The sequence below is a fragment of the Diadema antillarum genome, unplaced genomic scaffold (genome assembly GCF_040938485.1).
Source record: "Diadema antillarum isolate AM-2024a unplaced genomic scaffold, OU_Dant_1.0 seq00000345_RagTag, whole genome shotgun sequence".
NCBI lineage: Eukaryota > Metazoa > Echinodermata > Echinoidea > Diadematoida > Diadematidae > Diadema > Diadema antillarum.
Window position 1 is genome coordinate 188,334 of NW_027271356.1, and position 22,735 is coordinate 211,068.

Below are 22,735 nucleotides of genomic sequence, written 5' to 3' on the forward strand. Positions count from 1 at the left end.
ATAGTATCCCCTGTATGATCACACGTGTTTTGATCATAATTTCTCTTTTTCGTTCAGTCTGTCACAGAGATGCTTCTTCATTTCACCTTGTATTTGCAGTCGAATGATTGTGTCTTTGAGGTTAATCTCCGTCTTCACTGAATGTTCATCTTCTGCTCTTACAAGATTACACATCCCCTTTGCTGCTGCGCCTCGACTTGTTGTGTCGCATCCTGGATTTTGGCGCTGCGTAGCCTCTGTTTTATCCCCCTGGCGTATTTCTTAGGAATGAACGGAGCCTTGCTCATGTGCCTGCGAGCATCAGCTGCCGTAGTCGGTCGCGATTCACTGATCCAACCATCCGCGCGGCTGACTGCGGTTTTTGGACGGAGTTCGACGGCGGGGGCATCCGGGTGGAGGATGTGGTGAGCAGCGTCGTGAGGTTGCATGAACCAAATCAGATCTGGGTCACTTACGCCCTCTCCGGTAGAATCATGTAAGGCGTCGGCTGAAAACTACATAGTAATTGTCACAAAATCGAGTTTAAAACATTTGGCATCAGTGCGGGTTGATTGTTGATAAAAACAATATTACTGCATTGAAGTTAAAAATAACAATCATTTATCTTCCAAATTAATGTATGTTACTCAATATCTAGACTCATGGCAGGGAAACTTCTTTTTCCGTAGGACATAAATAATGTTGTCCTGTTTCTTTCATTATTCTCAGAACCAGATGTTGCTTAAATCATTGCATTCAATATTACATATTTGAACAATTCTTACTTTCTTTGTATTCAAAGAGATAAATGACGTTTCATAAAAAATGCATTCAAACTATATTTTGCAGTAAAAACCTGAACCAAACTTACAAATTTGCTCAGGAAGTTAAGATACAGTATCCATCGTTACTATGTTAGCTTATCATTCAATATACCCTGATATATTAATATTGATTACGAGTGTTTTTCTTCTTTTTTTTTAAATTCCCAAATCTAAGCGTGTCATCATGATATGGGGCAATACATAATTTCATAATGATCAAAGAGAAACTAATTAATTTGTTATCTCGGACACATCTGTGAAGTTAGATTGTGAGAAGATTGAAATACGTTATTATTAGTGAATAATGATGGATAGCTTTTACCTCTTTCTTTTCCCCGACTTTCTCGAAGATTCGCTCAGCATCCGAAAGGGCAGTCTGCAATGACAATAGCGAAAACATGACTCGAGTCTTCTGAACTGTTCATGTTTGTCAAGTAACTTTTTACATTCGACGAAAACTCTCTGATTTTTCACAATTACTTACTAACATTGATGCTGCTTTAATCTTCTAGGTAAGAACTGTATCATTTTACCATCTGTGTCTGTGTAAAGATAAAGGCGTACGTAAACATTTAATCTTCTTGTATTATAGATTATTTGGCTTATCAATCTAACCAGCTGCGGTGTTGTTGACGTAGCATATAGTCAATATTATGCTCAGACTATCCTACTTTGAATACTTAGTTTAAATGCTATGTAATTATTTCTAACATGTAGAAACAATAAATCGATTTAAATCTAACCAGAGCGAATCAGACAAGAATGGGGTACCTGAAAGACGTCATTACTCGAGGTTTCGGAACTCCGTGTGAAGGGACACGGAGGGGCGTTGAAGGAGCCCTGGCTGAAGATAGCGCTGTGCAAACTGTCGCTCTGTTCCGAGTTGATGCCGAGGTCCTCCGAACCCACGAATCTCCAGTTGGCCGTTTTCGGATCACACGAGTACTGATGGGGAAGCACCGAAGACAAAATCACAGTGGCAAAATCTTTACGATTATTTGGCGTTCTCCAGCGTAAAACACCTATTAGTATAATTTGTATAATCACGTGACAAAGCTGACTGACCACAATGATGATGGCCTGTCGAAAGACCAGCCTATTTCATATCTTGGTTAGATCATGGTAGAAAGTGCTCTCGACTCTACCTGCGTTCGATTCCTGACCAATGCGCACATCCAAGAATGTGGTGTCTTGTCCAAATTGTTTTTTATGTTCCTCAGGAGGAAAAGAGTACTTGACAATGTTTAAGACTCCTTGGGAAGAGTATAGTGATTACATTGACGAAAATGCACCCTCCCCCCTTCCCAGTAGTAGTCGCAATATTAATGCGTTGATTATGATCACATCGTCATCATTGGCATCATCATTATTGTCATCATTATAGGGTTTTTTTGTTACCTGGGACAGCATCTTCCAGCCGTGTCGTCCTATCGCATCGACGGCTTCGAGGACGTAATCGACGACGGCATCCGAGAAAAAGAACGGCAGATTCAGTCGGATAAATCCTGGTCTGTTGCCATAGAAAGAGAGGAAAAGAGAGGAGGGGGCAGACAGAAATTTAAAGTTTGCTTATCTTTTCTCAGGGGCTAATCTTTTCTATACTCGCTTCTCATACACTCTGACGTGGTAACTTACCTTTGCAGATTATGCTCAATTTGATCGAAGAAAAAATATAATACTCACATTCAATCCCTAGAAGCATTATGAACTGCTTATAAGAATGATGAGTGAGGTGCCCGTTAAAGCTGATGGATATATTTCTTTTTGTTATTTCTATTTTTCCATGCTTTGGCGTATTTCCGTGACGTTGCGAAGATACGCATCAAGATGTCCTCAACAAGCTAAACTTGCTAAATCGTCTTGTACGTAACAGAGAGTAATAGTGCTGTCTGCGCTGTGAACAACTTCACATGTCAGTGACGTAAGATTGATTTCTGAAATCGATCAAAAAATATCAGTTTCAATTCACCGTTAGAGACACTTAACTGATGTACAAATACTTGCATCAAATGACTCCAACTATCATTACGTGATACTCACTTCATGATTTCCAGCGGCTCGGCTGTCGTTTTCAGCGATTGGACCATCTTTCTTGATTTCTTAATTTCAGGTGTTTCAAACTCACTGTACGAAAAAGACCACAATAACTGAACTTTATTCAGGGATGAGGTCTCCAGAAAAGCATATAAACCGTTTACAAATGAGTTCCCCTCAGATCGCAAAATAGGCTTGCTGTGTATAACCTTAGAGATGTCCATAATTCTTTCTAAAAGGAAGAAATCAAGAGGGTAAGTGCTAGTTTGCTCTTTGTCTCCTTGAACATTGATTATCTTGTCGGCTTCTAAACTCTTCATGGGATTTAAATCTCTAAAAGAATATACTTCTCGAAAAGGAAAAATGGACTCTCGGATAAATTGTTGGATGTTGGTAAGAAATGTCATTTTATGGGTATAGAAAACTACTATATGTGTCACAGAGACTTCTATTCAATATCGTCACCATAAGTAATTATCATCAAAGACAAATCTCTGTTTTATCTTGACAACAAGCCAGCGGACAACAAATTAAGTTATAGGAGAAGCTGTCCCCTACAATATTTAGAGCCACCAACCTGTCTTCTTTGAGAAAATAGATGAACTTTGCAGCCAGATCCTCGTCAATGCCAAGGAGATCCTGAAAGAAAGAAAAAAAGTGATACAATTTTATCAAGTCTTCCCCCTAACGCTGTGACATCTCAATCCTTATATAATGGAGCACAGGTGACATTAGGGAGATTTTTATTTTTCTCGTGATACTGCACACAAATAATAACGAGGAGGATAACAAAGTTACCTTAAAATTCTTTTTCAGTAATTTATACATTTTAGTATGGTAACTCGATGGGAAGTTAACGTAATCATCAACCGAGAGTGGTGTTCATCAAATTATCATAACCTACATCAGATCAGATCGTAAGGTACTTCGTGCTTGTGACGTACACTTCACACACATTAAATCATCTTATAAATCAAATGTGCAGTTTGGAATATGGAACAGGTAATAGAGTCTCCCGTTGAGGAGATGTTCAGAGTTGAAATCTCTGCTATCATACTAGCTGCCCATCATTTTTCACAACGTTACTCACCTGAGCGTACGGCCCCGCGCATGCGCATCCTCCCCTGGCCTGAATGCCGTAGAGGTCGTTGAGGAGGACGGCAATGAAGTTGTGATGTAGCATCTTGCCGGTCTTAAGGTGGATGATGAGGAAGGAGAAGATGGGTAACCGCTCTGCCCGCGTACTCCCCAAGAAGATGAAGCTAGGATTTAGCTTCCATTTCAGGAACGCCTTCCTGTTTATAGGATAACGTAAATCAATCGTTTAGACTGACAAAACTATAAGTAAACGCTTGTTGCCGCCGCTCGTGATAACCGGTGATGTTTGTTATTCCGAAGGTTCATTAATCCGAAAATGAAATGAGGTTCGTTATTCCGAGACACACGAATTCCCTATACATAGATGTTCGTTAATCCGAAGTGAAAAGAAGTTCGTTTATTCGAACATTGGTGACCTTATTCCGAAGGTTTGTTATTCGGAAACACACATATTCCCTAAACTTAGATGTTCGTTAATCCGAAGTGAAAAAGGATTCGTTAATCCAAACATTTTTGTGACGCTACTCCGAAAGTTCGTTGTTTCGGAGGTTTGTAGTTCTGTAAATATAACAAGGCTCGTTATTTCAAAGGTTCGTTAACTCGATAATGAACATATTAAGGTTCGTTATTCCGAAGGTTAGTTATCCGAATATGAAAAAAAAAATGGTTATCTCGAGAAAAAAAAAATAGATGCCTACCGTCGAACCTTCGGAATAACGAACTGTTTTACAATAAAAAGGTTTAACGTATTGCTGTTTGCTGAGTCACCGGCAGTTCGTGAGAGAAATGTTGCCTTCGCAGTTATTGAAGTCGATTCCAATTCCCAATGATATAATTATCGCATAACCACATGAAATTTAGGAAGGGGAAAGAAAGTGAGCGAAATTGCACTTAGCAAGACACGTGTACTTACTTTGTCAGCTCATGTTCTCGTTCCTCTATCAGGTCTGTACCAATGGCCTGCATAATTTCAAAAGTTTCAAAACAGTAGATTTATTATCAATATCAAATATTGCAGGAATGTGGAAGGATTCTGTACTATGCTAGTAACTATAAGCCACATTTCCTTGCAAAACTGGTGCTACAGATTCTGATGCATAATGACAAACATTATATCAACATGCAGGGCTGTACTTTACTCAAAACATGTAGAAACAGTAAGAAAGATGTCAATAAACTAGTAAAACTGTCCTGTAGGGCCACATGCCTTGGCTCGGATTTGTAAGAAAGAGAGGCATGGCTTTTATCTGTGAATTCCATGTAAGATGAAGCTGGTTCCTTCGAGCCACATATTAACAACAACAACAACAACGACGACGACGACGACAACAACGACGACGACGACAACAACAACAACAACAACAACAACAAAATTTCATCTCACGTGTTTCAGCTTGAAGGTGAGGCCTGCGCGGATAGATTCGACGATAGCTGGCGTCCCACCCTCCTCCCTGTCTTCGATGTTGGGCAAGTAGTGATGGGTTTCCCTGGTAACCTGCACGAAGAGGACACATCATTTTGGGATATAATGATGTCACTCTCCCTGTGTTTGACGTGGCGGTATTACACAATATCGCATTTATGGCAGCGTTAAGAAAAACATTATCGGTCAAAATGCCATCATCTCACATACCATCACCTCAATACCAATCAGCATCAGATAATGAAGATCACAAAACTCGCGAGTCAATTCAGCCCAATTTCATCGTCATCCCTGATTTTTCATCTCTCTTCTTTTGTTTCATCTTTGTCACGCCTAACATTTTACACATGTCTGGTTGTAGAAAGCTTTATTGCAATTGCTTCGATTTATGCACATTTGATTTTGAAATGAAGAAGAAAGATTTCAGAGTTGAAATTAATCTTCACGACACGAATGCTCAGGGGATCTCAGCTGTCCTTTTAGGTGAGACAAGCTAAGTTCAGTGCATGGGAAAGATAAGAATCGTCCCGTCACATCTCAGATGCGTGGATGTAGATTGGATTTTCGACATTGTTGCCGAATAGTCGTCGACTTACATAGAGCACCGTGCCTCCCCCGACAGAGTGTGGCACAGGATTAACAAACAGCTTCTTCTTTGCCAGCAGCACACCTGCAGTGGAGCAATAACAATGTAATCGTTTTTATTGACCCAAGACGCATATTATAATGTCATGGTAGAAAATGTCAGCTAGCAATATCTAAAATACCCATTATAATTCCAGAAACCATGTAGAAATGATCATATCATTATGTAACTACGCTTTTTAAAAGGAGACTCTTGATCGGGTTCATACAAGAAAAGTTCTGAAAACAAAAGTCAGCATTAAAAAAAAATTGTGAAAGTTTTTACACTAACAACACTATCTTTCAATATTAAGAAATGCCGCTCATGCAGATCTACATGCTCAAGAAAAAAGCTGATTTCCTTAACTGATGATTGAAATTAAACGTATGAGAGTTTTTCTCGATAAAGTTTCCAGTATCGTTTGATCGCCAAAACAGGATCAGTCTTTTAATATGGAACATGCATAAACAACGCAATCCAAGACATTGAAAATACAAACAAACAAACAAACAAACAAAGACGCAATAAATATCTGGCATGTTACACTGTTATAAAGTAATCATAAAACCTAGTGCTAAGTGTGACTTAATAGTAATGAATGTGGCTCAAATCTTCATATCTTCATTGGAGTCACTTTTTTTTTGCCACTAGCACACCAACTCATCACACTTTCTATATTTTAGCACTGTTCCTTAGTGTGGAATGAATCACTTGGTCAGTCAGTCTGTAATCCAAATTCCTATAGATTCGGATGTCGAAAGGTGAATATCGAATAAAATTACATTCTTGTATGCAAACTCTTTGCTTACCGGGCGTGCCAACTCCGCCGACGAACTTATGGGGTGACAGATAGACGGCGTCCTTACTGCAGTCCCCTTCGATACTGCTCGGAGGAAACAGTAAACATCCAGTATGAGTATATCACCACGAATCAAACTGCGAGCAATTCACAGGTTCAGTTGATCATTATTTAACCGAAAGCCAAATTTCATCAGATTCACAGTACAATGAGCAAAGTTCTGGGGCTTTTCCAGCGACATGAATGAGCATATTTTGGAGATTGCAATAGCTGTATACACCTCACTAAGACTAAGAGAGAACATTTTTTTTTTAATTATTATTATCATTACTCATGAAACCGTGACATCGAACCGTAAACGTTCAGTACGTCGAGGTGATCAAATGTACCTGATTGTGAGCAACAGTTGTCTTACTTTTAAGATTCCAATCTATATTTTAGTTTTACTTTTTACTTGACATCAGGAGGTGTGTGGATATCCCCTCTTTGAATACAGACTTGACATAAGATAATTTATAGCATGGTAGAAACTTTTTATGTCTACAGAGGTGACTTAGAATTTTTTTTAAAAATGAAATATTCAGGATCAAAATTCAAATATCGTTTCCTTTATGGTAATTCATTCTAAGTTCTTTTCGCTACTAAAGTCTAATGCTTTCAAAGAACTTACCCACTGTTTTCCGGATTCATGTCTATCCTCATGTATGGACCTAAAAGTTGACGAGAGAAGGGGGGGGGGGGAGGGAGGAGAGAATACTCAGTAGACAATACTCAAACTTAATTTCGCAGTTATCTGAGAATGAATGATGTATTAATGTATATATACAGGCCACTCCTGTTATAACAAAGTGCTCGGGACCGACAGTTGTTGTTTTGTCTGTTTGTTTGGGTTTTTTTCTCGTTATATATGAATTTCATTTCGTTGTAATAAGGTTTATAAAAATATGGAGACAATAATTTGGGGACCTGAATTCTTACTCCGATGTAACAAGAATTTCGTTGTATATACGAGCGCATCATATGCAATAGTTTCTTTAGGAGACGTAATTCTACAAAGAAAAGAAAAGGACAAGAAACAAAAACAGTGGGTCCAAACCTGCAGTAGCGTAGTCCCAGAAGGAGAGGGCGCCAAATTTGTGTAACAGCGCCGCCACGGCGTGAGTGTCGGAGATGATCCCAGTGACGTTCGATGCGGCCGAGAAGCAACCGATGAGCAGACAACCCTTTTTCTGATGTAACTGGAAATATGATATCAAAGAGTATATACCTATACTTACCTATACTTACTGGGCTGTTATCTTTTTATTTAGTGTCATTTAGCAAATGATGTAAAAATGCTCTTACTGAGAATGATTCTCTTTGATGGTGTTTATCCAGGTTTGTTATCATTTTATAATACAACTGCAAATGAAAGTTTATTGGTGAATTCAAATTGTAAAGGGATGAAAGTTAAGGTCAATAACTGATAATAGCTGGTGTAATAAATTGATGTAAACTAATGTTCTCCGAGGATATAGGCACCGAACAGTCAGGCATGCAGAGAAAGAAAATAATTTCTTAGATAGGAGTATCCTCTGCAAGAGATTTGCTGAAATTCGATAATGATGGAAGAATGAACGATGAAGGAACTAAAACGATATAGGTGAGTCAGCATGTTTTTTTCTCCAAAATTTAGGGAGCATAAACAAAGAGCACACTGTCGCTTTCTGTTCAGTATACCTACTCTGCGATAATCTTCTCTTTTTTTTTCTTTCTTTCAAACTAGACGGAGATTTTCAAAGCGTCAAGTTTTTATTTTTGTTTGCTTTTTTAAAGGTGGATCAAGGTGTCGTTCTAAAAGATAGCCGGCTTGATCAAGAGGAGTGTGTGTTGATGACCTTGCTCTCAATGAGCCCAATGTTAAAGCCTGCTTTGAGCTCTATAAATGGGGATGAAGTATCCAGACCCTTTTAATAATTCACAATGGATCACATCGATGCGCTTTTATCTTTGAATGGTCTCTGTGGGACCGACCAGCCCTTTGTAGCCTGCATGGATCAAGTCAAGCGTTCATGCGCTTAGAGTAAAAATAGCTTTCGACTATTTTATGGCTAGCCTAATTCCCTTCTCTTTGTTGCGTACCTTCGCCAGAGGAACGAGTCATTGTTTTAGATTTTTTGTTGTTGTGCATTCCCAGATTGTCCATATATTTTCATATAGGGTTAAATTTCAAGTGTGTTCAGTAGTCATTTTAATTTTAAACATCGTTATTTCTAGCGCGTTAGTAAAATGTGACTCATTAACTCACCACTAACTGTTGTTCCAGGATTCTGGTGTTTACCAATCCTTGATCGTCGTCTCGAATCCTGACAATCTATGATGAAATATTAGTTGGGTTTAAAAAAACAACAACAGCATAATCGTATGTAGACACAATCTGATGAAATGATTGGCAAAATTAAAAAGTAAAGCAATTTGCAAAAAAAAAAAATAGATAGATAAATAAATACGGCTATTCTAAGGTGAAGGAAGAAACAGCACTGTATGAGGACGCGTCAATAGCAAAGCCTCTCATATCCTTGAAATCTATCTTTAAAAGAACGCCTGCATAAAACTCACTTATCAATACACGTTGGGAGAGAAAGCAGCAAGCTGTTACCAAGCAACCAACATGGCATAAGGCATACCCCTTCCCTTCCCTTCCCTTCCACCTCTTTCCCAATCACCAACTTACAAGCAAACTAAAAAATGCTTACTTTTGCCCCAGACTCCTTCCAAGGTAGAATGTTGGAGTGGTGTTCATAGGGTCCAACAAACACCACCTGTAATATTAGGAACATAGACATCACAAGTATCATGTCTGAACGATTCAGGCAAAATAGTTGACTCGAGTATCGTCATTTTTTTTTTTCAAATCCTGGAAAATGGTATACGATAGGTTAAGATTTTATCGTGGAATCGAGTGCTAAGCGAACCCCACTTCTCTCTGTATGTTTGTCTGTATGTATGTCTGTTCGTCCGACTCTCTCTCTCTCTCTATCTTGTTATCTCTGTCTGTCTGTCTGTCTGCATGTCTTTGTCTGCCTGTCTTTTTTTTCTCTCGCTTTCTTTTTTGTCGTCGTCATGTTCTGATTTTTTTTTAATTTAGAGGTAATTCAAATCCTCTCCACAGTGATTGCCTCACGCATCACACAATACTCTATTTGTTCATTCATATATAATATATACGTCTTCTTATTGAAAATGGGGACATCGGAATTTCCCCCACACAATTGAAGTAGAGCATTCATACTGCGTCTTTGCAGAACTTCCCGAACCTGTCAGTTCTTTGTTAGAACTTGACCTTTTTTTTTCAACGGATAGAAATGTTTATACCGAAGCTGACGGTGGGGTGTTTTTATTTCATGAGTTTTGTTCACAAGCAGTTGCACTTTTTTTCTCTTTTCAGTCTCTTTATAAAAAGCGTCACTTTTCTATAACTGAAAATCATATTGAAAAAAAAAAACCAACGACACAAAGAGGGAATTGGTTGAAATGGGAATTGATTATGCCGACGTCAAAATCTCGCCTTGGGCAAATATTTTTCCAGGCCGTCAATAACTTGAACAAGAACTGTAATTCATCTAGGTATGAACGTTAAATGCGTTCCTTGTGTACTTGTACGACAGATCTTGTTGTAGTATTCGAGACGAATATCCCCGTACATTCCTCCTTGTGATCTGAAACGGAACTTTGAAGACCTGAAACCAATGTAACTCAAATTTTCACTCCATTGCCAATGGGGCTATTGCGTCCTCGTAAGAGTACTCACGCAAGATATTAGGATTTTAAGTGAAAAAAAACAACAACTTGATATCTGTATACTCTAGCAAGACAATGATTGAAGAAAACAAAACGCTTGGAGTAGAATGTGCAATAATAAGTCCCTCATCAGAATGGAAGGAATATCGGGCGATCCTCCTTACCGTTTTCTTGGCTCGGGCGCCCTTGAGCATGAGCGCGGAGACGAGTTTGTTGACGGCACCCGTCGTCCCGCTACCGGTGAAGATGAGAGCGTCCTCGTCGGTGGCGTTCACGCACTTCTTGATGATGTCTCTTTAAGATTATTTGATTTTTTTTAATTTGAATTAATTTGCAAGCATCTTTTTATGAGTCAATAAACAAACAAACAAACATATTCATAAAGTGCAGTGAAATTGTTTGGTTGGTTTTGAGAGAGAATTAGGAGAAGTTTGAGGACTTAGTGCGTGCAGCGATGCGAAGGTTTCCTCTTCTGAAAAGTTATCCGAGACAAAAGCCCTACGAATTGTATGCAATGCTTTTATTTCATAATGCAATACTATTCCACTATTCATTCTCGAACTGTCTTGAATCTACCAATATCAATTTTGCATTTTATGTGCTGTTATGTCTATGTGGTGCGCAATATCTGTCATGTTCTCCAAGCAAAAGATGGAGAAAAAAGCACCGAAAATTGGAATTTGGCTATCCTATATTTAAAGAAAAGCTTGGTAATCCAGCTTTTTTTATTTAACGCAATATTCATTCACCCAAGTTGTCTGATCAACAAAACAGGAGACAGAATAACCAGTGGTGAGCGGTATAGATGTGAAACATTTGGGGGAAAAAAGAGAGGGACCACTCCCAACATTATCTATAATACCTTGCTTCGTGCCGAAATTTGGTGGTCTGTCGTGCCATGAGTCCCGTTGTGGTATGCGTGTTGGCATACAAGGGTTGAACGTGGTCTTTGATGTAATCCTCAATGAAAGACAGCGGTCTGAAAAAAAAAAACGGAATTAAGACACTGCCACTTCTACCTAAATTTTGGCACGAAAATTTTGTATGTTTATGTCATAATTTTGAGCTGCGTATCTGTGAGGAAACGCAATTCTTATCATATGTGGTTTTAAAAAAATGAGGTTGATCCCAAAAGCCGTCGTGAGATTCTGAATTTAAATTTGGCACCTTTCGTGTGCAGGCTCGTTCAAAGTGTTGACATGAATTACTTTTTGACAAAGCATAAGACGATTGGTATAGTTTTTATCACATCATAGGTTACTCAACTAATATCTGTTTGGGTTTATTTCTATATTTTTGTTATTATCTGTGAGCATAGTCAGCATGAATGTTGGATCGCGGGTTTTTGTACTGACGAAATCGTTGAAAAATTTTCATGATGTTTTGTATTCGGAAACATTCATCATACATGTAGATTAAAGAATAATGTATGCTGACGGACCCTGTGAGAAAATTACGCATTGTTCCTGAATAACACTCTATGGATAATACACTCTTAATTTGACAGTGATAGGGGGCGTTCATCCACAGACGTGCATGATAATCCCCATGATTTTAAGTAGCCATGGTAGGTTGTTTGATTTGTCAGATGACATATCTGACTGTTTCCTTTCTTGCTGAATAAACGAGCCCTCTTACCATCAGTTTATGTTATAGTAAATCGTCATAAGCTTTCCGCACATCCGCCAGTCTGTTTAGGACCACTGTTATAAAAGTCTCATCAATTCAATACAAACGGAAGACAAATTTTGCGTTCGCGATACCTCCAACTTTTCAACGATTGCATCCCTCATCTTCTACCAGAGTAAAATCCACTCTACATGATTATTCTACAAAGGAGTCATCCAGAACACTCGCCCATTGTAATTTCTTTTGCGAGCAAAACTGCATTGTCGAATATATAGGCCTTCATGTTAAATTCTTCTTCATCCCCTCCCCCGCCCCCCCCCCCCCCCACTCTATTGATTCCTTGTATACACCACTATTTAGATAGGGGATATTGTTCTTACCTCCCCGACGCCGTATAGTCACAGTAGACCACTGGTGCAAAAGAAAAAGAGAGAAGGAACAACAACATCAACAAAATGGCTTTTTGATTCCAAAAGTATGATTCTCCCAGAATGATAATGGGGGTCGTCAGTCAGACGAGAAATATTATTTGCACTTGACTCTAAACTGATCGTGTGTGTTTGCATTGCATCGAAATCGAACTCTCAAGCTTTCATACTAAAAAAAAACTGTAGGAAAAAAAGTTTCTGATCAATCAAGGTGAGCCGAAATGTCAGTGGCAGAAAGAAAAGCGCCAAGAAGATAGATGGTCACCAAGCATTGACTAACATTATTGTGTATTCATTGTATAGACACACACACACACGCACAAACAACACGTACCAACAACTCGATACCAAACCTCACTCGTACGTCATAATCGATTCGAATATCACGCAGCGTGTTAGCATTAATCAGGGGGGCATTTCATGAAGGAACTTGTCGGATAAAATATCTGACAAGTCAATTATATCCGACAAGTTTTGAGAAATTCTTTAGTCTGATTGGCTGATTTCTCTGAACTTGTCGGATATAATTGACTTGTCGGACATTTTATCCGACAAGTTCCTTCATGAAATGCCCCCCAGGAGTCAAACAGCACAACTATAGGGATCATATAGAATGGTATTCTTTCTTACATCTATCTCATTTTGTTTTAACCTTTTTTTTCTCAAATTTTCTCAGGACCCGAGTCGTCACGTGAAACCCGGAATTTTATGTACCCTCTAGTTCTTTTTCATGTCGACTGACGTGATATCTCCATTAGTAACGAGAAAAAGAAACAATTGTTATATACCTTAGTTATTTACCATGACTACAACTAAGACACCTGTTCTGTGTACATGGCAACATCACGCTCATAAACATAGGCAACTTCAACTGAAGTGAGTTCTTGTGATGGGAATTATACACGATATAGATTATAAAATGGAGTCCCCGATTCTGACGAACATTGTCACAATAGCTTTTAAAGACATAATATTACATAAAAATGATCATCACCAACATATTCAATTCTCATGTCTGTCTATAAGCAATTCAGTCAAAGAACTTGTAATAGGCGGATAAAAGAAACACGGATTTCACTGATTGAGGTTGGAAAGGAAGAAACTAACACTTACGTATATAATGTTTTACATATTGGCTGCAAACCGGTAAAGCAATGTATAGGGTATGATACGTTTATACTTTAACCATACATTGTATGCAACATATACACACATACATATACTTACATATATGTAGACACACATACACACACACACATACACACGCATACACACACATACACACACATACGCATGCACACATACACACACTCATACAGATACACGTACACATGCACTTTATGTATATATTTTTTCTTTCTGTTCTGACATTTTCTTTGCTTAAAGTTGTCACTAATAAATCATTCGCTTGCTGTCAGTTTTCTCATTATTTGTTTTCATTATTACTTTATATTTATAATGTACATATATTTACAAGAATATAGGCAAAGGTTACTCATTGCCTTGAGTTTGTATCAATATAGAAGTTAATCGAAAGTAGGCCTACAGATCTCACACAGCATAAAAAAGGACAAAACATAATTAGAAACACCGAGTCCTTCATGTAAATTTGTGTGAAAGAATGACACAAAAACAAAAGACTAGCACGAGAAAACAACCTTAAAGGGATGGTATACTATTGGTTAAAGGAAGAATTCAGCTTTTAACTTTTAGCGATATGATTAGAAACCACTTCATGAAATGCTGAAACACATACAATTCTAAGAGGAATTCAAAATTTATCTGATGGAAATCGTTTTAAACGTGAAGTGGCTGAGATATCCAAAACAAAGTAAAACAAAGCGATCCTAATAAAAAGTGGGTCCCACCTTTAATTAGGATCGCTTTGTTCGGGATATCTTAGCCATTTCAAAATCAATTTTTATTAAATGAACTTTGAATTCCTCTTAGAATAACATGCCCTCTCATATTTTTTCATAAGAGATTTCTCATTATCTCAATTTTGAAAAAAAATCATGATAAAAACAATGGTAACCTCAAGCCCCATCTCAACCAAAACTGTACAATCCCTTTAAAACAAACGTCATTAAACATCACTAAAATCACTCCAGGACTGTAAAGTTGCATTTTCTTGCTCAGTGTTCGTTTTGTTCTTTTTTCCTATGTTGTCTTTTGGATATTCGAACGGATGCTGTCAAATCGGTGTACATGGTGGAAATCTGATTTTGGAATAGAGTTTTGTCGGTAGTATAAGCTGATTAATGCTGGACCACGACGCTTTTCTATGACTGGTACTATATCTTGGACTATTCACACTATTTGGCGTTGAGGTTTTTTACAAACTCATCTTAAAGTTTTCCGAGTTTGGGTCCATGTCTGGCACTTGTTTTGGCAACACGAGTCAAGCTGCATTGAAGTTAGCTGGTTACGCTAATAGAATTAAACTATTAAAGAAAATGACACGGGAGCAGCGTCTTTGAATTCCCCTTACCCTTTATTGAGCCTTTGTCACCCTTGAGTTGATCTTATGTCTACCTGCAAACCGTTTTCGATTACATCTCATTGTTACGACATCCTCTTAATCAGGTATCGTTTTAAGTAATCCTCTATTATTCTTGGTATTCTAAGTTCTACCAGACAAAGTATCGCCTCACCCCTCCCTTACCCCTCCCTCCTCATCCTCCCTCCCTTCTTCCTGTCTCTTTCTCTATGAAAAGGTAACTGACACTAATCTGTTAATCTTTGGGCGTCGAGCGGAACGTTCCATTCTCCAGAATAGAACGAAATGGAACTACTATAGTACCTTCCTTAAGCTACGCACTCCAGTCACGGCTATGAACATAGTGTAGACTAGTCATTCTGTGTAAAAGCCTATCGATATCCCATGAAAAAAACCGCACACGCACGCACGCACACACACACACACACACACACACACACACACACACACACACACACACACACACACAAGAACTTTACCGTAGAAGGGCATCAGCTACGGTTAGCACTGGTTAGGCTGGTTTTAAATTTTGCACAAAAATGTCCTGGAGACAACTAAAATAATTTGTGCAGATGCACTTGTGTAAATTTTTCATGTTGACCGCTGTAGACTGACCGAATCGTGACGTAATAAGTGTGTACGTCACTGTTTTAGCTTTCATGCATAAGCCTATGTCTTTTCGATTCCCTCCCCTACGTCACCCTCGCTAGTCACAAACAACCCTTGTGAAACGGGACAGGACGGAAGTCATGAAATATCCGTGTTGAATCACTCCTCGTGATTATTAACTTGATTTACATTAGATGACATGTGTAGTTAGGACTTTCCAAGAATTTTCTTTTTCACTGAAATGAAGAATCAAAATAAGCAAAGGTCAAAACAATAATTAACAATAATTTAACAAAACAAAATCATTATACAAATATACTTAAATGACAATCACGTAATTATCCAGGTGTTAAAATATAATAGCGATATAATCATCCTGTTTCCCTATCTTATATAATAGCAGTTGTGTCATAATATAGTAACCTTTCAATCAAACTGTTTCCAAGATCAGCATGATTCAATGACTCGTGTATTTCCTCTGCTTGTATAAATTTATCGACTTTATCCATGTCTGCGTGCAGTTGAGTTTGTTTAAGCAGTAAGTGTGTTTGTTTGTGCCCAGGTGTGTTCTCCAATTTAGTGTTCACTTTTTCTTTCTTTTTTTTGAGAGAGAGATGGAGAGAGAGAGAGAGAGAGAGAGGGAGTGAGAGAGAAAACGATGATGCCAGGAATAGACAACTGACATATGCCATTACGGACAGGTATTGGTAGTGGCTTTTCATGGATTAATGTGGTCACTCATGCGTTACGGGCAAGATTAAGACAAATATCTCTCGGGAGGAAAACAAAAAGAAACTGATTAAATGGTGGCTTTAACACTTCAAGATGCGTTTCTAGATTTAGAGAAATTTGACCATAGTCTGACAGGTCAGAGTAAGTTAGACGAGTACTTTGAACTCTTCTGGCAAATATAGGTCATCGATTGTTTTTTTCGTAAGTACGTTACATTTGTACGTAAGCGTCATTCAGTCTGCCTGATCCGTTAAACAAAAAATAAACGAACGCGAGCGCGCGCACAAACATGCACACACGAATTCACACACACACACACACACATATATAATGTCGTTATATAATTTAATATATGTAGATATTTAGATATTCATATATGTAATACAGTTTACATTCAAATATATATATATATATATATATATATATATATATATATACATATATATATACATATATATACATATACATATTCATATACTTATAATATGTAATACAGAGCTTGACACTACTTTTTTTTCAAAAAATTGATCAAAAATAAAAGGAAATATAACAATCTAGGCCCTATTTCGAATCTTAGTTGCCCAGACACGCCACCCAAAGATGGGCTGTTTGAAATTTTGGTGGCTCGACGTCAATTTTTACTGGCGCCGGACCACCGGACCATCCGACCACCAGGCTTCCGCTAAAGTCGAGCCGTTAATACGGAATACAAACTGCACACCAGATGATAGCATGATTCATAAGAAAATTGAATATCTAACCTAGTCGTTCTCCAAATGGTCCCGGAGACCACGTGTCCTTCCCGATTACGTGTTCTTCCACGTAGCTGAGCAGAGCACGTCCCTCGGCTTGGTCGTTTTCGCGACCGTTTTCGCTTCCAGAGCTGTGGCCCGAGTCGGGTGAACTCTCTCCGCCACGACGAACTTTTCCAACGTGTTCCTCTACGATCGCGTCATCGAGATCGCGCAGGAGTTCGTCGGCAGCACCGAGGGTGATGTCCACGCCACTGATTGTCCGATTGGACGACGTCATGTTGGAAGCAGATGTGGGTTCTTGTCGTGTTTCTATTACGATATTTTCTTCATAACAAATGTCACAGTGGCGCGCGTCGAAATTGCAAGATTTTTAATGGTATTCAATCTTGGAAAAGTTTGGAAATAATATGCTTGTCAAACATTTTCAGCCCATAGCATATCTTCCATCCGATTTTCGTATAGCTCTCTGAAATGACAATAGAAAAAAAAAACACTTTAACTAGTTGCAAAGCTTTCAAGATGACTTGCAGCTGACATGATTTAGGGCTAAAGTTTTTCACTCATAGCTGAGGCGACGAACTCATGGCAAATCGAGGTGAACAAACAAGAAATACATGAAAGGGAAACAATGCTATGGCAAAGGAAACAGTTAATGTTTGTGCAAAGAAAAATACATTACAATTTCATACATTACCCTCTGAAGCACGCAGGTAAAATGACCTGCTCGTTTTTCATGCACAATTTGTCTTCAAATTATCTGTATGCAGCGATAATACATATTGAACTTGTTACACGTGAGATCCGCACATGAATGAATGTACGTTATAATCTCTTTTAACAAGAGCTAAAAAATGTCACGCTTGAAGACCTTTTGAACGTTAGGACATAACACAGATCCCGAATTTTCGATACTATAAGCAACAGCAATAGGGTCGAACTTTTCGTCTATGTCATGGTAGGCGGTTGGACAATAATATACGCATGTCTGTCTGCCAATGAAAGCGACAAGTTAAGCTCTCGCAGACAAAAAAAAAATCTTTCTCAATTATGAGGGAGAAAGAATAAAGGCAAGCGGATTGAACATTCAACTGTATCATTTCTTTTCTGTGGTCAGTTTCGCAGGTGTGCAGAGTTGTATGTTTGACTCTGTCGAGGTATGTCGAGTACCGACCGACAAGAGTGCTCATTCGTTTCCTTTGCCCCCCTTTGTACCCATCACAAGTTCGCTCGACCCTGCACCAACATTTTAATCTCTCGCTATATGGGACAAGCATATAGTGTAAAGACTTGGAGCAGACTATACCACGCAGACTATGCCTTTCTCTCTCTTTCTTCTTTTTTATGTCGATCCATTCTTTCATTACTTCATCAAGTGACTATACTACCAATGCGGATTCATCCGACATTACTGCAGAAAAAAAAATCCTGCTTTCTATAATCAGTCCATGGGAATTACCTTTCTGCACGAGAACCAGTTCTCTTTTGCTAATGTTCCTATACCAATTATCATTCTCTGAGTCTACAATAATGTTTGAGTGCTTATTGTGTGAAGGCTCATTTATCCAACAAAACAGATGTGTTTGTGTGTGTGTGTTTTTTTTTCAAGAATAGCTCTTTTTGGTAATTTTTAATCGTCATGCTCTACTTGCAATACAATTACGCAGATTGATCTTTATATCTCTTTTTTTTTTTGGGGGGGGGGGGGGGAGGGGGGAAGCTGTACCTGTATACTCCAAGTGTCTTGTACATGATTGTATATACCATTTCGAATCCTAACATCATTATCATTCATCAAATATAAAGCTGCAATTCTACCGCTCCCCCTCCCACTCCATTATTTTCATATTGGGTATATGTAGCTCCGAAAAATAAATATGTTCTACCCAGTGTCTCCTCATTGATTGAGATAACTGATCAGAACCCAGATACATTTTGATTATACAGTGGTGAACAGAGCCTTGTGTAACCTGTCCATTGATGAAATGTTATAATCAGTATAATCTAATGAAGAAGACATGCATGCGGAAAACTGTCTCGAATAACTCATATCAGGGATTTCTTGATATAATTGTGTCTGGTGGTCAATAAACAGGTGAATAGAGTGTCTCGGTTGAGGAGATAGACTTTGCCATCTTCAAGTTCAGCAGTAATCACAACGAAAACTTTTCATCGAGTTTGTTGATGAACCCATCCAGGGCTAGAATTCAGATTTGTTTGTTCGTTTGTGTGTTTGTTTTATGTTTTCTCTTTCATTTCCATCTGAGTATGTGGCTGGATAGCCCATGTTTAGCTACTCTATAGCTGATCTTCCATGGGGTCCAGTTGGATGGGGGCGGGACTCTTTATACGATGTATGAACGAAGCGACATATCTACCTGCATGAGTTTTATAACTCTCACACACGCGTCATCCATTATGTCCTGTCCTACCTGTGTTTTTGGTGTATCATTATATTATACTATTACTGATCATTTTTAGCATTTCACAAGGAACCAAAGAGAGAAAAAAATATATTCCATTGAACCATTTTCTTGTCTCTAGATTGTTTCGGCAGCAAAAAACAAAAACAAAAACAAAAAACAAAAACAAAAAAAACCTCGTAATTGCAATATTTACGGCTATATTCCTAAATCGGTAACACATAATGTAACTAACAGGGGGTTCCGTTTCTCCTTTGAATTTCGAAATACTTGTATATTTCTTTCTGACTTTGTGTAGAGTTAAAGATTTTAACCACTTTGCTTATAGTCTTTATCCAATGATATGCAGCTTAATTCAGACGTGTCAGGTTAATGGCGATAAGGTGATGTTTTCTACTGCAAGATTTCTATACGGACTTAATGAGTAATGTATCAGGATAAAAGTTGGAGGCATATTTAGAGCATTAATCATCAGCATTGTTGGATGCCAAAGTGTCTGTTTGTGTGTTGTTGTGGTATAAAGATTGCGTTACCGATCTCATTTATCTATATTCGCTGTTATCTTCTGCACGTCTTGCAAACAAACAATAATTTCCAAACTGAAATTGTACGACCGCAAAACGAAAAACCTGTTCTACTGCAGTATTGGCAAAGATGACTACTTTTCTTGACGTTTTCCTTGATTGCACAATCTCATTTCACAAATCTTTCTCTTTCCTTCTTCCTCTCCCTTTTCTGAATGTTTGTGTTCTTGTCAATTCCTCTGATATTCTGTAAACCAATTTAATTTCTTCAAGTAATTAACATCTTACATAATTTCGGCTGACAGAATCGCCATAATCACATTTGTTACAGTTGCTTGTGCATGAGAAGAATTCGCATATGGCCTATTATGTGAATAGCGGAATGCAGTTTTATCGTGAAGTATTGCAACTAATGCGAATTATTTCATCGTTCATTTGGTGCCAGGTATAGCACTCTCTCGCTATAGTTATAATGGTTAACATAAACCATGAATTTCAATAACGTTGGAGCCTTACTTTCCTAGAATTGACCCCCAAATTTGGCAGGATGAAAATGAAGAAATCCCCCCCCAAAAAAAAAAAAAAGAAAAAAAAAATGAAAAAGAGAGAAATCTTTATCTAGACAGACTGGTCAGCAAGGACTGTCCTTTACCCCTCCATGTATTGAGGTGGATTCTTCGATAGAGGCCACCGGAAAAAGAAAATCAATATTGTTTGACCACTCCTAAATTGACTTAGCCAACTACAGAACCAGTAACCGTAACGGTGCACATTTCTTTCATTCATTCATTCTTTCTTTCTTTCTTTCTTTCTTTCTTTCTTTCTTTCTTTCTTTCTTTCTTTCTTTCTTCATCATCTTCTTCTTCTTCTTCTTCTTCTTCTTCTTCTTCTTCTCCTTCTCATTTTTCTTCTTCTTGTAATTGTGCTCTTTTGCTCACTGTTAGTCTCTCTTCAACTGCCCTTACAACATGTCACGGTAAAACCTTGTCACAAGTTTTGGAAAAGATTTGTAGACATATTGCAAAATAGTCCCTTTAATCCCCACTGTGTCAAGCTCCAGTCTAGTGTTGATGCCGATTTACACTGTGATTTTCTTCAGTTCAAAACATAGTGTTCAACAATGGCATTGCAAATGAAATCACATCACAGTGATGCAAACAAAACAAAAGCCCCGCAAGTATAATACCATAAACTTGAGTCAATATCAAGTCCGTTGAAAAGAATAGCCCATAAAGATTGAATTCTATCTCTATATGCAGGCATATATGCCTTTCTTGATGCTACTCTTATCCTTCGTGCTTCGGACATAATTATACAGGTGTAGAATGTTCCTTAATATGTGGAGGGGGGTTGTTTACACTGTTCTTTTTGTGTCGATATTTTTCTTCTCGTTTGTTTCAGAAGTCAGTTCATAATGTTCTGTTATTTATTTTGATTATTTGTCAGACATGCATTGGAAAAATATCATATCGTCACTTTTTTTTGATAAACAATCTTAGCGAACGCTAACCATGATAAATCTTGCGATAAGATAATTATTATTTGCGTACCCGCACACATCCGCATGTGCAATTTCACAAGAATTCGGACGCGTTGAGGCATCATAAATAGACAATATTGATTTTAGTTATTAAATTAATTCATAGGAACTTTGGATTATGATGGGTGATAACGTGAAAGACTTTGTTTGAAGACAGAGTCCAATGCACTGCGGTCATGCGTCACTATGTTCGCCATGAAAGCCCGCAGGCATATTGTGGGCACACTATGTTTCTTATCAGTTCAGTTTAGTTATCATTTCAGTTTGATTTGATGTCGGTAATTTTTTTTTTATGATAGTCATGCATAAAATAAAAATAATTAGGATGAATCCGGGGCAAAGTGACACACCCCCATTAAACATATCAGTCTTAAATCTAAAGCTTATGCACCAAGGACTCTCTAGGGGGGCTACATCTTTTGATATCAGAGCCGTGCAAATAAGTAATTGTATGTGTGTTTTTCATAGGGAAAAGTAAATTTGAAAACTGTGTAAGTAGGTCTTTAAGGAAACAGGACGTTCAAAACTATACGAGAATGTACAAGGCCATAATAGAGCAATATAGCAGGAGGTATAAGGGTTTTTACGTATAGAAGACAACCTCTAGGGGAAGTGTTTCACTTCGTCCCAATGGTCTGGGGCAAAATTGAATTTTCATACTTTTTCAAGTTCACAATAATTTATAAACCTGCTAATTTGAAAACAAAATCTACTGCCATTTGTTAGCGGTAATCCTAAGATAACATTATAGATTAAAAACAAATCTTGTTTTATTCTGCTCTGAATTCCCGTTTTGGCTGGACAAAAATTTTTGGTCCACTTTGCCCCGGGTTCCCCTATACATGTACAATGTATTTGAATTTGAACAAAAATCTACAAAATGAATGCGCAACATGGAAGTCGCAATAATTGTTCAAAATGTAATTAAGAGCAAATACATTGAAATGAAAGGAGCCAACATAGCAATTAATTCCAATTTGTAAGAGAAAAATGAAGGAGTCTGGCATCTTAAGCAGATGCTTCATTGTTGATGATA

The 22,735-nt window shown here is 38.0% G+C and overlaps 1 protein-coding gene across 1 annotated transcript; it reads right to left on the reverse strand.

Moving 5' to 3' along the window:
• Nucleotides 1-158: 158 nt before the first annotated feature.
• Nucleotides 159-17,492, reverse strand: LOC139730963 (probable cysteine desulfurase). The gene is made up of 19 exons (XM_071641843.1): nt 17,222-17,492; nt 12,572-12,602; nt 11,425-11,541; nt 10,727-10,856; nt 9,518-9,583; nt 9,070-9,135; nt 7,879-8,020; nt 7,453-7,492; nt 6,793-6,866; nt 5,955-6,028; nt 5,320-5,430; nt 4,849-4,895; nt 3,928-4,132; nt 3,415-3,476; nt 2,844-2,927; nt 2,202-2,313; nt 1,575-1,748; nt 1,126-1,179; nt 159-494 (listed from the first exon to the last, which is right to left on the reverse strand). The coding sequence occupies exons 1-19, from the start codon at nt 17,490-17,492 to the stop codon at nt 159-161; spliced, it is 2,196 nt and encodes a 731-aa protein (XP_071497944.1).
• Nucleotides 17,493-22,735: the final 5,243 nt, after the last annotated feature.

Excerpts from the sequence above, each read along its gene's own strand:
- LOC139730963 (XM_071641843.1), bottom strand. The coding sequence starts at position 17,492 with ATGACGTCGTCCAATCGGACAATCAGTGGCGTGGACATCACCCTCGGT. Across the intron at positions 10,857-11,424 it reads AAATTTCGGCACGAAGCAAG|AGACATCATCAAGAAGTGCG; the intron begins GTATTATAGATA and ends ATAATCTTAAAG. Across the intron at positions 6,029-6,792 it reads CGGCGGAGTTGGCACGCCCG|GTGTGCTGCTGGCAAAGAAG; the intron begins GTAAGCAAAGAG and ends GCTCCACTGCAG.